Source organism: Podarcis erhardii (assembly GCF_964252035.2).
Source record: "Podarcis erhardii genome assembly, chromosome: 17".
NCBI classification, from domain to species: domain Eukaryota; kingdom Metazoa; phylum Chordata; class Lepidosauria; order Squamata; family Lacertidae; genus Podarcis; species Podarcis erhardii.
Window position 1 is genome coordinate 30,861,161 of NC_138515.1, and position 16,510 is coordinate 30,877,670.

Sequence of the window (16,510 nt, forward strand, 5' to 3'; positions counted from 1 at the left end):
TGAAAGTACTGTACTCACTAGCTGAATTAGAGCTCTGGTTTTTCTTTGAGAAGAAAAATAAATTCATATATTTAAAAGTTAAGTCACTAAAAACAGATGAATGAAAAAGAGAAATGCAAGTAACAGAAGGAGAAACTACACTGAAAGGAAGAAAAAATGAGATTGTTTGGCACACTGTACTGGATTAATATGACTGAAGTATTAAGGGCCAGAAGGAGATACAAATCAGGTTTATTGTTTTCCAAAATTAAGTTGGAAATCCAAAGAAGGAATGCTTTATAGAAAGGGGGAAGTGAGATTTTGGCCAAAGCTGAAAGTACTTAAAATCCACTGATTTTAATTTAAAGTAAGTCCTTAGAAACAACACACATATATCATAATAGAAAAAATACTATTGCATTTATGTCCTATTTGTAGCTTCTCAAAGGTAACTGGTTGGCTACTGTGGGAAATATGATGCTGGACTAAACTGGTCTTTGGTCTGATCCAACAAAGCTACTATTATGTTTTTAAAAAGGCTTAACTTTGACTAGACAGGGTCCTATGCTTTAAAACATTGTGTAACTGTCCATATACCATAAGGAAACATCAAAAGTCAGGTGCATGAACATATAGAAAAGAAGAGAATTAAGATTAATTCAGGTTTGTACAAGTAGAAAGCATCAATTTACCCACCATGTATGGTTCTCCACCAGAGACTAAATAAATCCTATCTTACTGGAGCTACAACAGCACAAAGATTGCAAATCAGTGTTTCCCAACCGGGGGCCATATAGCTCCCTGGGGAGTCCCAGGATATTCCAGGGTGGCCACAGGTGAAAAATGCATAAATGGGGGACCACAGAGGGAAGTGAAAAGTGAAGGGGGGAAAATCATTTATTTATTTTGTTTAAAATCCTGATTGGCTGGCTATCCACTTGGCCAATCAAAAGCAGGTAAGGGGGTGGCACACCAAGTCCTAATGCTCCTTTTTGCCATGTGCGTTTTCTTGGAGCAGTCTTGGTTTGTTTCCGGTGGGAGAGGGGATTGCTTATGCTCCTATTTTGACCAGTAGAGACCGCGATCCAGAACCCCCACATCAGGTATGTGTGGTGGTGGGGTCGCAATAGGGCTTTTTGCTGCCACCAGTTCTGAGCTGGAATACATTATACCAATCCTGCCCCTTGGACTGAACTCTTTTAAAAATACTGAGCATGGTGACTGTTATTCATATTATTAAAAAACTTCTCAAAACTTGTAAGGCCAAGATGTACAATGCCACCCCCAATCAAAGAAAAATGGGGGGGGGGTGATGACAAGGAAGGATGAATAAGGATGAGAGTAAAAGAAGCTGTATCTGCATTTTGGTTTTCAAAAAGCCCTTCCTTCAGCTGGAGGGATATAGGCATGCTGGAATATAGGTCAGTACAGAGGTCCACATGCCCTTTCATCTAGGTTTTCCTGCTGTTGTATATTGACAGTGGAATTCTAACACTGACACTAAGGGTGAAGAAGCTGAGAATAAGTAATTAAGAGGGTAGGCAGGTCGAGATTGGCTAAGAACATACTGTACCGCGGTAGGTGGGGCAGTGTCCCATTTGCCCTAATGGATCAGCCTCCATGGCACACCTCAAACATTATATTTCTCTATGTGGTCTCCAATACTAAGGTAGCCATCATTTCTATTTTTATTCATATCTACAACTATGAGATTAATTGTATCTTGTTTATTGATTCATAACTAAGTAAGAATATGAGGCACCTCTGCATAAGTGTGCATTCACATGCCACGTAAAGTACAGTGGTACCTCGGGTTACATACGCTTCAGGTTACATACGCTTCAGGTTACAGACTCCGCTAACCCAGAAATCGTGCTTCAGGTTAAGAACTTTGCTTCAGGATGAGAACAGAAATCGTGCTCTGGCGGCGCAGCAGCAGCAGGAGGCCCCATTAGCTAAAGTGGTGCTTCAGGTTAAAAACAGTTTCAGGTTAAGTACGGACCTCCGGAACAAATTAAGTACTTAACCCAAGGTACCACTGTACATAAAAAGATTGAGGCATCAGACTGAAAGCTGGGATTCATGTTCAGGTCACAATTCTGCATTTCAAGTCTGAACTGCAGCTCAACCCCCTGAAGCTTTTGGGGAATGGGGGAAGCAAGATGCAAATACATTGTACAGTGGTGCCCCGCAAGACGAATGCCTCGCAAGACGAAAAACTCGCTAGACGAAAGAGTTTTCCGTTTTTCGAGGTGCTTCGCAAGACGAATTTCCCTATGGGCTTGCTTCACAAGACGAAAACGTCACGCGGGTTTGCTTCCTTTTTCGTAAAACCGTTAATACCCAGGGAATCCGCACTCCGCAAGACGAAAAAATCGCAAGACGAAGCAACTCGCGGAACGAATTAATTTCGTCTTGCGAGGCACCACTGTACTGTGAAATATAAATGAGGCCTCTTGAACACGAATCTTTACGGTACTTCTGTAGTTTTGTGTTCACTGTGTAGCTTTAAGTAGTTTTACTGGCTCTGATTAGATAGCAGGAGCATGAAGGTTCATCAAACCAGGTTCTTTCAGAATCTGACAACTTTGTGATGGTTGTGAGTTGCACAAAAACTCGCTAGGGATTAATCTGTGACAATCAAAATCATTTTTGTGTGTGACCTATTCTAAATCTGAACTCTGATCCCTAGGGAAGAGAGGTTAGGATATTAATCCAATACACTGTTATGTAGTGCCTGATCTTGGCTCCTATTGTGTAATTTTACCAGTAGCCATGAAAAAGAAACCAAATTCTCACATTAACTGATAAATGCCTATACTAGGGAATATTTCTTTTTTCAGTATGGTATAATTTAGGAATGAAGCAAAAAGCCTGCATAAATAAGTATCTGTAGCACGGGTAAGTAAGTGACTTTACAACCCATCCTACTACCACCTGCACCCCCTCCTCGTTTTCTAATGTATCTTTTGCAGTAATTAATTACATCTCTTGTGGATTCCTTTCTTTCATACTGTTGCTGGCAATCAGGTAGATAAAGTGAAAAAAAATGTTGGTGCCCTATGGTATTAAAAGTGAAGGGTTTTCACACTGTCAGGGTAATGAATTCTGCAAGGGTTTGAAGCGCTTGAGTGTGGGGGGACTCTCTCTGTGTCATGTGCCTGGGAGTGACAACCCCCAGTGGTTAATTACTGCCACGGATGAGAGCTGAGCTGGTAGCAAAATGAGATAAGTTCATTATGAGCTAAATTTGAAGTTAATTGGATTCACATTTTCACCCATTAGTATACAAAGATACACCCAGAAAGGCTCTTTTTTTTGTGAGAAGACAGTTGTATGTAAGCAAGGCACAGAAAAAGACCCCATTGTCTTAGCTTTTATGTCTTCATACCTATATATTTCTACACACACACACACACACTCTCTCTCTCTCTCCACAATGGCTTTTTAATAAAACCTTTGCCGCAGCCTTCCCCTACTTTATAATGTTCAGCTGGAGGTCTATCTGCTCAGAGGCTATGGAACTTACTCCCAGGTAAATGTGCATGGGACTGGAGCCTGCTCCTACTGAAGTTAATACAGTTTAAGCAGACAGACTGTGTGTACAGGATTGCAGCACACAGGGGAAGACTGGCTAGGTCAGATCAGTGGTCCATGAAGCCTGATATCCAGTTTTGTGATAGTGTTCATTTCAGGATATTTTAGAGGAAATACATACAACAACAGAGTATATAGCTTCCTGATATTTAGCTCAGGGTGCAAGAAATGAGCTAAAAATGGAAACATAAGACCTCAGAACTTTGCAGTATTTTCCAAAAATGACAAAACATTTATAGAAACATGTTTTATTCGTTTCTTCAGCTAGAGGCACAATGCTTCACATGTTCTTTTCTTGCTGCAGTGATTTTTAGCAGTGATTTAAAACTTTCATCCAGTGCCACAAACACTTTTTAGAATGCAAATTTCTGCCAGGACAAGTCCATATTGTGTTCACCTCCTTGTTTCACATGTCTGCTAACATATATTAGTTATGACATTGCAAACAACACTTAATTTTTTATAGCTTGTTTGCTTATTGTAGAATGTGCAAAAACCTTACTCAGAACAGATTTTCATGAACAGAATTCCACTCATTTCACTGCTGTGTGTCTTGTTCTTCATTTCTCCTAACCTCCTCTACCTTCTGAATATGTACTATGGAGGATTGGTGGGGGGACCCTCTGGAAGAGTGGGCATAAGGGGCTATAGGAGGAAGGTGGAAATCTCCTTCTCTCACAGTTCTCTAAATGTTGTTGGACTCCAACCGCCATCAGCCCTAGGCAGCATGGCCAATGGTGAGGAATGTCAGGAGTTGTAATCCAGCAAAACTGTGGTGGTGGGGAGATACTTTTTTGGCAGATCTACTGCCAATCTGGGACACAGGTGGCGCTGTGGGTTAAACCACAGAGCCTAGGACTTGCTGATCAGAAGGTCGGCGGTTCGAATCCCCACGATGGGGTGAGCTCCCGTTGCTCAGTTTCTGCTCCTGCCAACCTAGCAGTTCAAAAGCACATCAAAGTGCAAGTAGATAAATAGGTATCGCTCCAGCGGGAAGGTAAATGGTGTTTCCGTGCGCTGCTCTGGTTCACCAGAAGCAGCTTAGTCATGCTGGCCCCATGACCCAGAAGCTGTATGCGGTTCCCTTGGCCAATAAAAGCGGGATGAGCACCGCAACCCCAGAGTCGGCCATGACTGGACCTAATGGTCAGGGGTCCCTTTACCTTCAGCTCACCAAGGGCAGAAGATGAGGAATGGGAATGACATCCATCCCTCACTGCAGTGTGTACTATTATGTTTGCTGAAACCAAATGTAGAGGCGCATATGCTCAACATTGTTATTGTTATTGGTTCCCCCCATTTGATATGGAAAATCTTAATAAACTATTTTGAACCCCCCTCCACAACTCTTCCTGGCCCAGGGCTGGTATAGTTTTAATCCATGGCCTCTTATAACATGCCCTGGATTTGTGCCCACCTCCAGCAAAGCACTTCTGGTGGGACAGCAACCACAGTACAGTTTTCTACTGCTGAAATAAGGAGGTCTCTGTTAACAAAGAGGGGAGGGAGTTCAGAGCATCCAGTGACTCCTCAGGTACCTTCCCACAGTTTAAGATTATTTCCTCAGTCATTTTTCTCCTGAAATTCAGAATCTCACAGAAGAAATTAGCTGTACCAAGTGTATGACTGTCAGAAGACAAATTATTGGTGTACAATCTTAGTTCCTTACTGTCTTGTGCCTTTCAGTGTGGTTTATTTGATCAATACACTGACTGATTTGTGTTATAGAACTTTAAAACATAAATGTTTGTTGATAATTTTCAATGTTACTGAGTTTCTAATTTTTTGCAATATACAGGAAAGGGTTCCAGCAGTCTTTCCCCTGCCTCTGCATATTTGGTGCAATCCACAGAATTTCTGTACAATCATAGCCATCTCTTAAACATTTTCCTTAATATGCTACTATGTGGCATGCTGTTATTTAAGACTGACTTGTGGGTAAAAGCTACAAGAACATCAAATCCAGGAATGAGAAACCAATGTCTTGTATGTCGGATGCAGTGTCTGGGTGGAAATCGTCAAAATCCGGATGTATGGCAACAACTTTTGTGTCTGGATTTTCACTTTTTGAAATCTGGCAACCCTAGCATTTGGTCATTGTGATATTCATTGCTATTATTTTTAATGACATGTCAGTTAAATGGTATATAAATATTAATTTATTTAATATGACTTTTAAGATACCATATAATAGGAAAGTTGTTATAATGAACAAAATAACAATTTTAAAGGATTTAGTGACTTTCTAGTATTGTGTATAGCCCATGGATATATCAAATCTTAGTTGTTTATTGTGCTGCTGACTCTGCATATAGTGGATGACATGCTTATTTTTGAATAAATCCTTGTTGCTATTATTATTGTTGGCATTATAAGGCAGTATGACCTTTGCAGCAAGTTATTTCATGTAGCCAGTGGCACCAGACAATGGAGACAGTGGATTGCTTTAGCTGCAGTCATATAGTACCTAGGTATTAGGTTTCATTAGGACTGAAATGGGATATAATCCACCAAAGTTTGTCAAGATACATTAGAATGAATAGGAAATGCATAAGAACACAACTGGCACAAAGCACCCAGAAGGGCACAGTGCTGTTTTTGTGTGAACATTTTCTATGGCTCTCATATAAATGTGCAGAAGTGCTTAGGAACCTTCCTTTTATAGTGTTTAACATTAAAGAGAGTAAAGTAACAGTCGTAATAACATATTTGCGTTTTCACAGAAGGTGGAAAGCAGTTGATTATCAGCAAAATATAAACTGCCATTTGTCAGCTAATCAATTATCTGGAGGGCTCAGTGCTAACAGTAGACAATACTCCTGTTACGGATAGACAAGAGTGAGCTGTATATGTTCCCTCTGTCACTGACAATGACATACAGTCAGCCCTGTTTGAGCTGACATAAGGTCATCTTTTCCTTCCCAGTGAGACTGGGCAGCTCTAAGAACTGTCGGCTGGCATTTTTAAACTATGATATTACAAACTCCACTGGCTCCTGTGATCTGTTTTACATTCCTTTGTTACCGAGTTCCTGTTGAGCTTGTGGAGATTGAGTCAATGAATTTCCCAATTCCTATACCCTGTCCTTTCTTCTCTTTTCTGATTTAATTTTGATGAACAATAAAGGCCAACATTTTTAGCTAACTGTTGGTTCAACTCCCAGTTCTCAGCCAATTAGGGGCTGCTAATAGGTAATAATTCAGCAATTGATTTTTATCCCTCCCACCCAGTTTAATGGGACATCTCAGGACCGTGCCATGCTCAGTGTATTTGACTTCTGAATGAATCCTATATTTTAAGTGATAGAGAAAGTATAAGCTTGCAGCTAATTTGACTGCTGCTGCTTCTACTAGTGCACTGTAGTTATTTAGCACCTATAGTGTGTAGAGCATTGTTCATAACATAGAAGCTACATGGTTCTTGTCTGGACAGCTAGCATATCACGCATAATATCAGGGTACAATGGCATACTTCTAAAGGTGGATTTACATATTTGATTACAATATGAAACTGGTTTTCTATAGCTTGGGTTGCTTTTTAAATATGTGTAGGCATTAACCCATCAGTGACAGAAAAGTCTCCCTGTGAAAAACAAATAATCATACAAGTGGGTGGTTAGCGGGCCACTAATGGGTTTCTTAAGGACAACAGCTTACTAAAATACAACAAAAATAAGAATCCCCAAAGGGAACTGAAAGTAAAATAAAAAAGGGGGGCAGACAAGAGAGTGTGTTTGGTCCCCCAATATTTGTTGGGAGAGGGCCAGGCCCCCACAATGCTGAGGGGACAGAGGAGGCCAAGTGTGGAGCGGCTTCAGTGGCTTATAGAAAGGTCCGGTGACCTTTATAGAAAGGTCCGGTGACTTCAGTGGCTTATAGAAAGGTCCGGTAACTTATGGTGACTTCAGTGGCTTATAGAAAGGTCCGGTAACTTATAGAAAGGTCCGGTGACTTCTGTTTCAGTGTATCTGAAGAAGTGTGCATGCACACGAAAGCTCATACCTAGAACTAACTCAGTTGGTCTTTAAGGTGCTACTGGAAGGATTTTTTAAATTTTATTTTGTGAGTAGATCTTTTGAGTCACCAGGCACTACTTGGGTCTCGTAGAACTCTGATTCATTTCAGTGCGGCCTGTGGCAGGATAAATATCCTTTTGGACTGTGCGCCCGATATAAGGAGCTGCCATTTATGCCAAAAATGCAGCAGATGCTTTATAGTACTGAAAACCCAATAGGCACACAGCACAAATCTGATACATGGTTGAGACTGACAACTATTGAATGTATGTATGGCTTTCTCTGCATTGCAACCTCACAAATTATTTATTTCAAATCAAATCCTGCTGACATCATAAGAAACAATTTGTTGGTGGATAATTCCTGGTAGTGGTTTGACAAGTTGATTAAAGAACAATGACTGTTTGCTATGATCAACGTGCTCCGAAAAGTAAAACTTAGGTAGAGATAGAAATATGGCAGTTTGACAACGAACAGGGTTAACTTTGCAGAACCAGCCACGCTTTTGCTACCTCTAAGAAAAGAGAGTTCTGCTACAAGGATAACATTGTTATCTTCTCTGTGTGCCCTTGCGGTTTGGACTTAAGTTTCCAGCTAGTTCGGTGAAGACGTGTTCTTGGTAACCCTAAAGTGAATGAAGCTTAAGAGAGGAGGAGTGGGATTTGGGGTAGGTGTGAGCCACTTGTGTCAGGAAAGTATTGGGAAGACAGGGGGGTTGTTGAAGCATCTGTGTGACTTTAGGCTTTCAGTCTCTTGCATGTCTTTCGTGAAACTTTTCTGAGCAACCATCATTAAAAAATGCAGGGTGGTTTTTTGAGGGGGATGGGGGAAATATGTGTGTGTGGTTGCTAGCATTTAATACCTCTCAAGTGTTCAGTTTTAGAAATGTGGAAAAAACCGTAAGATCACTCTCACCTACTCAGACCTTCAAAAAAGACATTCAGTCAAGCCATCATCAACATGGCAGGTAGTTAGTAACAGTACATGCCATAGAGGAAGGTCATTGCTGATTGGTTGGCTGATTTAAAGCCTACCCTTGCTGATTGCCTCTGAAACTATAGGTATGCCTGTATAGAATAATTTATTGTCATTATTGTTGTAATACACTGGGAGTGTGAGTATTAGAGTGTGTAGTAGCATAAACATTGCAAAGCAAATATCAGTTCATCGGTTCATTAAAAGTCTATTGAATATAAAGCCTCCTTACATCTGCAGCTTATTTATTCTGATTTCATTATGTCCAGGTTGTTGCTATACCTTACTCTGATAGCTTTAAAAAAACCCAGCCAGTACTTGACCTTTTCATCCAGTGGAACTGTTTATGGACTATTTTCTCATCTTGCATGTGTGTGTGTGTTTGTGTGTGTGTGTGTGTGTATGTCTGTGTAGCAAAGCCAAGAATTATTTAAAGCTTTATTGTCTGCAGATTAATGTCCAGTTCTAAATACTCAAGAAAAGCATGTGCTACAGCACTGCTGAGGCTGCATTATTTCAGAATGTAGGTGTGTAATGCCATATTTGAATTTTCAGTTTGCTCCTTTCAAAACTCCTTGCATGTAAAACCTACTTTGCTAAAAAGAAGGTTGAACTAGAGCTCAATGTCCTGATGCTCTTATCTCCCATGCAAAGCTGGCCTTACCATTAGGCAAAGTGAGACAATTTCAGACTGGCAGTGCTGGCACTGAAGCAGGCAATGCTCCTTCTGACTTTGGAAGTGGTAAAGTTCCAGAATACCATGTACCCTTGCTGAATACGTAGATTGCTCTCATGGTAAGAAATGTTGCTGAATGTAACTGAGCCGGTAATGGTTACGTTATACTTTTTTTTTTATACTGCATTTGATGTTCATTTGAACTTTTGACAAAGACAAATGTAAGCATTGTAACAGCGGAAGATCTCTGATCTTACTTTCACACAGAAGTAAATCTTCTTCAACACTAGAAATAAGGTTTCAAAACTTTACTTGCAGAACTTGTTTCAAATGTTATAAAATAACAAAGATACATTGTTTTCAGTTTTACAAACGTTCTCCCACTGGTCCCAGTGTGAGCCTCTAAATATATTTTATTAAAAAGTAGCTTTCTAGCTATAGATCCAAATACTATGTCTCGCTCTTTCTGCTGCATGCATTTTGGCCACCACCCAAAGACCAACAGCTACATGGATTTATTTCTGTGTTTGTGTGATGCAAGCGGCTTCATCTGCATATAGCAAAGGTACTCAGGTAACAGCTTCTCTCACCACTGCCTTGTGATTTAACTTGTGATCCAAATGTAAAACTCAGTCACAAGGTAGGCTACCACAATCCATATGGAAAAATACTGGCTATGTGCCTAAAGTATTCTTTATAGCAACTTGAATACAATGCAACTAAAATACAGCATGCTATGTAACATTTCATAGTTTCATAATTTCAGAAAAGTCTGTCAAATTCCTTTTCCTTAGGTTCAATAGGTTTGAAACCTTCCCTTTCACTCCTTTCTTTTGGATAATGTTGCTTTCTCAGGTGTTAATCTGAGCCTTGCAAAGTACACAGAGCTGAAGGAGAAAGTAAGAAAGAGTTTTCTTTCAACTTCCACTGTCAGCAATATATACTTTTCACATGGGGGAAGGTAATTACTATTTCCGCCCCATGATGAAGGGACAGTAAGTAGGACCCTTATTTTAGTTGGGGTGCTCAGAGGTTTCACAGACACCCTAAGAGGTCCTCAAGGACATCATTGCAGCAGTTAGGAGTGTGCTGATGACTCCATGGTTACAAGATCATAATATTTGTGACAGATCCATCCCAGAATAAACAAAACCGCTTATTAGAATCAATGAGTTTCAAGCCCCTGGTTTTTCCATTCACAGATGAGTAATGGATATCCACAGGAGGTGAATGTTGAAATTTCTTTTATTTGACAACATATTTTAGCTGTTCACAATAAATGGTATGTTTTTGGAAATTGGGCATATTTAGGGCATTTCTGTTTCTTTCATCTTTATGTCCTTTAGGATGAATGATGATAGAATTCTGTTCAGATATATTCAGAACATAATGAATTTGCAGGTTCCGTTCTACATTTCTTGTGCATATTTAAATAGCCCTTCTTATCAGAGAGGTCTTCAGTTTGCGTTCTCTTTTTCAGTCATTAGGGAAAAGACACTGAAAATCTTGCACTCTTGGTAGCTCACCTCATTGTGTTGTTAATTACAAGTCTTAACCAAACCAGAATGGTGATGGGGGTGTCAAGAAAAGGGCTTATTTTATCATATGTAGTGGGAATATAAAATTGTAATATACTTTTGTAGTACAGTTTTTTTGCTGAAGTATCAAAAATGATAAAATAAATCACGTAAGTGAGCTTGTCATAACCTTTTCTTAGTCAAATAACCTGACTTGAAATAGCCAAAAGGTAGAATGACACATCAAACTTTGGTGTCAAAGAGTATGGCACTTAGCCTTGTCAGGAAAGTTAATACATTAGTTCAAACCCTCAGAAGAACAGACTGTAGCAGATTTGCTTTTATAACATGGTATCCTTTAATTCAGTATGTCAATGATGGTCTTTCTCAGATGCCACACATTTCACCAGTACTTTTTCAATGAGTTATTGAGATAGCTCTCACACTAGTTGTGTCCTTCATTCAGGCTATGTTATCTTCAGGCAGTCTTTTTCAGTCAACCTGTTTATTGAGCATTCATTCTGAGTTGTCTGCTGGGAGGTTATATGATGTCACATCAAAGAATTGTTATCCCATATTTTCCAGTGCATTTCCTTATCCTTACCACTAAGAGAGCTTTTTCCCCTTTTTGAACTGGTTTTGTGCAAGGGTGCAAAATCCATTTAATTTTGCAACCTGAATTTGCTGGTATGCAGTTGACAATAGTCTAGAAGTGCTTCTGTTTCTATTTAATAAGAGTATATTTTACCTATACCTTGATTGAAGATTGTTTTATTTTGGGGGGTTTGTTTTGCCTCTTACATTAACTTTTTTTTAATTCTAGAAAAGGGTCCTCACATCACTCAGAAAAATAAATCTGTTTTCAATCTGTTTGACATGTCAGATCTGCAAAGAAACTTAAGAATAAGCAGGAACAAGTAGAGTTCAAAGCTGGTTTGCTACTAACCTGTTTGCAGTGCTGTTTGCCATTGCTCTCAGTCTCTTACTTTGTGGCAGCTTATAAAGAAAGGGAAATCTTTCTCATTTCTGCCAAAGCTAAGGCTGGGGGGAAAACATCCCACTTTGGTATTCGCAGTACAGTTATGACAAATGCATGGCCTGTGTTCTGAGTGTTAAGGGAAATGTAAAAACATGTCTAGTTGTTGTGAATGCTCACATGGTGATTTGTTGGTTTGATTCTTCAGGTCGTGATTTGGCAAGCACAACCCTCCCTGGATACCCTCCGCACGTCCCCCCTGCTGGACAGGGCAGCTACTCTGCTCCAACGCTGACAGGGATGGTGCCTGGTGAGTTTCCATTTAAAAAAAGAAAGAAAAGAAAGAAACAGTCTTTTAGCAGCAAAGCCAAGTGCTGCCTTTGTGTTCCGCTTTCATACCATTGGCAGGCATAGTAATGGCACTGAATGAAAGAGGAGATGTAAAACAGGCAAATTGAACTACTGCCTTTCTCACAGTCTTTTAATTTCACCTATGCTGCTGTTCTATAGCTCAAGTAAACTGAGTTCAAGCTGGTTTAGGACTACTTGAAGTTAGATGGAGACTTAAATTCATATGCCTTGTGTTACATAGGACTGTGGACTGGAAAAAGAGAATTTATTCGGTCAAAACATGTAGGAAAAGAAGTGTCTAGCCTTGCTGCATGGCTGTTGGATACACATGATAAAATGTACATAAGGTTAATCTCAGAGTTACCTCAATTCTCTGAATTTTTGTCATGTGAATCATTTTAATTAACTTTGCTATAAGCATTTCTTGCAATTGTGCCAGAGGAATCTCATACTTTGAAATTATGCTGCTTAATATGGGTGCCTGCAAATGATCTCTTCCAAGGCTTTTCACACATGAGATCTTAGCCATTAATGTCTCCAGTGAATCACCTAATGTTCCCTTTTGTTCACCTTTGGTCTTTCTTATATTTGCTTTAAAAGAAGCCAACCATTTCCTGGGCTGTTATTTGATGTAAGAACATCTCAAGCTTGGCTATGATAATTGAAAGTGCCCTCAGCCAGGAGCAGGGCTTTCAAATTTTTCTGGCAGTGGGGAAGAGTTGAAAAAGTTTTACTCAGTACTTTTTAACATCAGACTTTAATAATGCATGTATACTGGGCAGTATTTAGTAACATTAGGAAATGGTGAATTATTGCCCATATTTAGAACTGTAGTGAAGTAGTAGAAATATTAAATTTAAGAAAACTGTTACTGTTTACAGAGAAGGACTGGTGGAATTTCTCATACATTTAGAAAAGATACTTCTCTTCCCCCACTGGAAAGCCACATTTTCAATTCACTGGGAAAAAGATTCAGGAATGTTCCATCCTTGACAACTGCACTCTGCTTCTTCTGGCCATTCAGGCAGTCAAAGTTTATTGGTCCAAACACAAGTAATATAAGCAACATCACCTACTCTTCTCCCCATTGCCATGGACTTTTTGATCAGTGAGTCTATGATGGATTAAATAACTGAGACCCCCCCCCCAATTCATTGTTACCAACATAAACCAACCCCTCTATTCTTCCCTAGCTCAAATTAAAAATATAATCTGAAAATCCCAAAGATCTTCTCTGCTATAGTGCTACTTCACACATGCACCTGGCTTTAGGGATGAATGAATCTGTCATGTTCAGAATCTCCTAGTTTCTCATTTTCCCAATCTTAAATCCCGCTCCCACATTCCTGCATCAGCTTCCATTATTTTAAAAAAAGTTTTCAAGAGCATTTGTAAGCATTTTAATGTGCATTCTCCTAATTTTTGCAAGCAATTCCCCTAAGTTGCATTTTGTATACTATTTGCACAAGCGTATAAAATGTATTTTTCTACACGTTATTTGCTTGGTGAACTGCATTGCAAAATTTGGATAAGTGCTGATATTAAAGGATCACCAAATTTTGGGTTGTGTGTGGTTTGAGAATGAATTAGGGAGCCACACGAAAATGTGAATGGAACTGAATCCCCACTGCCTGGCCGGTTACCTAGCTTATGCAAACTGAATGTTGTACCGGCTTCCTGAAATCCTCCTTCACACTCTCAGAATAGGCATATTTTCTTACAATCATTACACACAACATGGACTAATTGGAGAGTATGGTCATAATTCAGGCTGATCCTTTAGACAAATGTTCTGCATACTGGGCAGTCTCTCCCCCCCTTTTTTTTCTTTTACTAGCAGTCTGTTCCTCTGCCATATTGCAAGCTCCTTTAAAAACTTCTGAGTTTTAAAAATGGTTGGCCCATTCCTCACGATGAGTTGCTATTAAAATGTTAAAAACCAAAGCAAGTATTTGGTGTCAAGTCACATGAATTAGGACCTGCAGTATGGAGTGCTCCTGTTTAAGATTTCAGCCAGCCAGCCAGCCAGCCAGCCAGCCAAGCAATTTCTTAAGATATTCCATTTTATTCCTGTCCAGCAACAGCCAGTGACAGTTCTGTATGTAATGGGCATATTCAGCCCTCATTGGATTGTTTTTGGCCCCCTCCCCCATATATATTCATATATTGGTAAAAGTGCATTGGGGGCTGAAGTATTGTCATAAAGGTTGTGTATACATATGCTACACAAGTGTTACACAAATATGATCATTCCCCTGTGAGCTGTTCTAGGGTTTGTCCTGACCCTCCCCCAGGGTTGGATTAACTTTAAAGACCCTAAGTTGTATCAAACACAGCACAAAGTAACTGTCCTGTCGGTGCAAGGTTTACAGTTGTGCAACACTACTTCTCCCCTTCACCTCCATGCATCCCCTAAATCTGTTCTGGGTTTTCCCCAACCCTCTAGAGCAGATTTGGGGAGAGGGAAGGGTGTATGTGGAGGGGGGGAGCCCTGCTGCACAAGCATAAATCATTGCACTGATGGGACAGTTGCTTAATCTCATGCTCTACCAATTGAGCTAGCCGGGCGATGCGACAGTTGCTTAGTACTACATTGGATAGAAAACTATGTTTCTAACAACATACACCTACACAGATAAAGTTCCATGTTTTCTTCTAATAGCAACATTCTGCTCTACAAAAGTGAAAGTTATCTGCTGGTTTTAAAAAGCCTTCTTGCTCATTTAAACTAGGCTTTGCTAACTAGCATCCAAAATAATTTTTTGATCATCTCTTGTCACTTATTGTTTGAAGGGGCAGTTTCAGAAGGCTCTTATGAATGCATGCAGTCTTTTATGATTTGGCTCTGAAACAGCCGGCAGATCAGCTTTATTACACAGACATCAGTGTTTGTACTCTAACATGACTGAATTATTCTGTCTTGACATTTATACAAGGAGGATTCATTTCACCAGTTCTCAGAAACTCACTTCTAGACATGCTGATCTCCTGTAATTTTCAGAGCATATGCAAAAAGTGGATACAATAAATCATTTAATAATTAGCCATGAATTATGCCAATGACTAATTAACATGGGGTGCAAGATACAAAGCAAGTAAGGGAGTTTTTGTTTCATGTTTTTTGACATTACTATATAGCTTGATCCTCTTCTGCAAAGTGCTACACCAGGGATGGCCAACTCCCAAGAGACTGCGATCTATTCCCAGAGTTAAAAACTGGCATCTACCCCCTTTTTTGGGTTGAGGTCAAAGGTGTTGAGCTTTTTTGAGGGAGCCGAAGTTGTTGATCTTGGGGGGGGGGGGAAGCCAGTGATCTACCAGTGATCTACCACAGAAGTCCGGTGATCTACTGGTAGGTCACGATTTACCTGTTGGACATGCCTGTGCTATACTATAGTCTTTTAATTTCTGTAGTATTTGTCAAAAGATGTGCTAGGTAATTTGGAAGCAGAATTTGTGATAGGCAGGTCAGAACTGGGAGGCAGCTGATATGGATCCAGGTGTCCCTATAGCTAGCAGATGAAAGGCCAGACCAGGAAAGCACCTAACAGATTTCCCCTCAAGAATGCCTGGACAAATAGCCATCACACTAACCAGAGTTGAGTGGGGGAGGACTAGAGACCAAGCCCCCCAATTTTCATTGAAGGGGCTGCCCCCAAGTTCCATGGCAGCTGCGCACCCCAGGCCCCCTCAAGCATGGGGGCAAGGTGGCACACCTGATCACATTGAGTTGGTGCATAGTATCAGTCTCTTACGGCATCATCAAGGACAATAGGGAGTGAATTTAAGCCAGTTTGGATGGTTTCTGACCCCATATGATCACCACAGAAAAGTTCTTGCTCATGGCAATGGTACCTATGGCAAGGATAATGTTTAAAAGTTTATTATTGTGTGCACAGTCCCTTTTTTGTGTAATAACCACATGCCACTACTTCACGCTTCTGGTAGCAGTGGTAAAGGACCCCTGGATGGTTAAGCCCAGTCAAATTCAACTATGGGGTATGGCACTCTTCTCCGCTTTCAGGTCAAGGGATCCATCGTTTGTCCACAGACAGCTTTTCCAGGTCATGTGGCCAGGATGACTAAGCTGTTTCTGGTGCATGGAACACTGTGACAGGTGCCAAGGCTCACAGAAACTCCATTTACCTTCCCGTCACAGCAGTACCTATTTATCTGCTTGCACTGGTGTGCTTTTGAACTGCTAGGTAACAGTAGTGCTGGTATGCAGCTACTACTCATGTGAAGAACTGCACCATATATGGTTCTTTCAGATGTTACTCTCCTGAGTGATGGCATGAGCAAGGTAGTTTCCATTCCTGCAGTCTTCTCTTGGGAGAACAATGTCTAAATTGGCCCTCTGTGGCATATATTTAGGAAATAATATGAAATGTGGAGCATGATCCAATAAGCAGAGAGGTTAGCGT

At 40.3% G+C, this 16,510-nt stretch overlaps 1 protein-coding gene across 3 annotated transcripts in view; it reads left to right on the forward strand.

Annotated features, from left to right (window-relative positions):
- The window catches only part of PAX5 (paired box 5), a 220,275-nt gene that overhangs the window by 161,674 nt on the left and 42,091 nt on the right, over positions 1-16,510 (forward strand). For all 3 annotated transcript variants that reach the window (XM_081845382.1, XM_081845384.1, XM_081845383.1), the window contains one exon: positions 11,944-12,045. In XM_081845382.1, the coding sequence (XP_081701508.1) occupies positions 11,944-12,045 (102 nt within the window). The remainder of the gene's footprint in view (positions 1-11,943; positions 12,046-16,510) is intronic.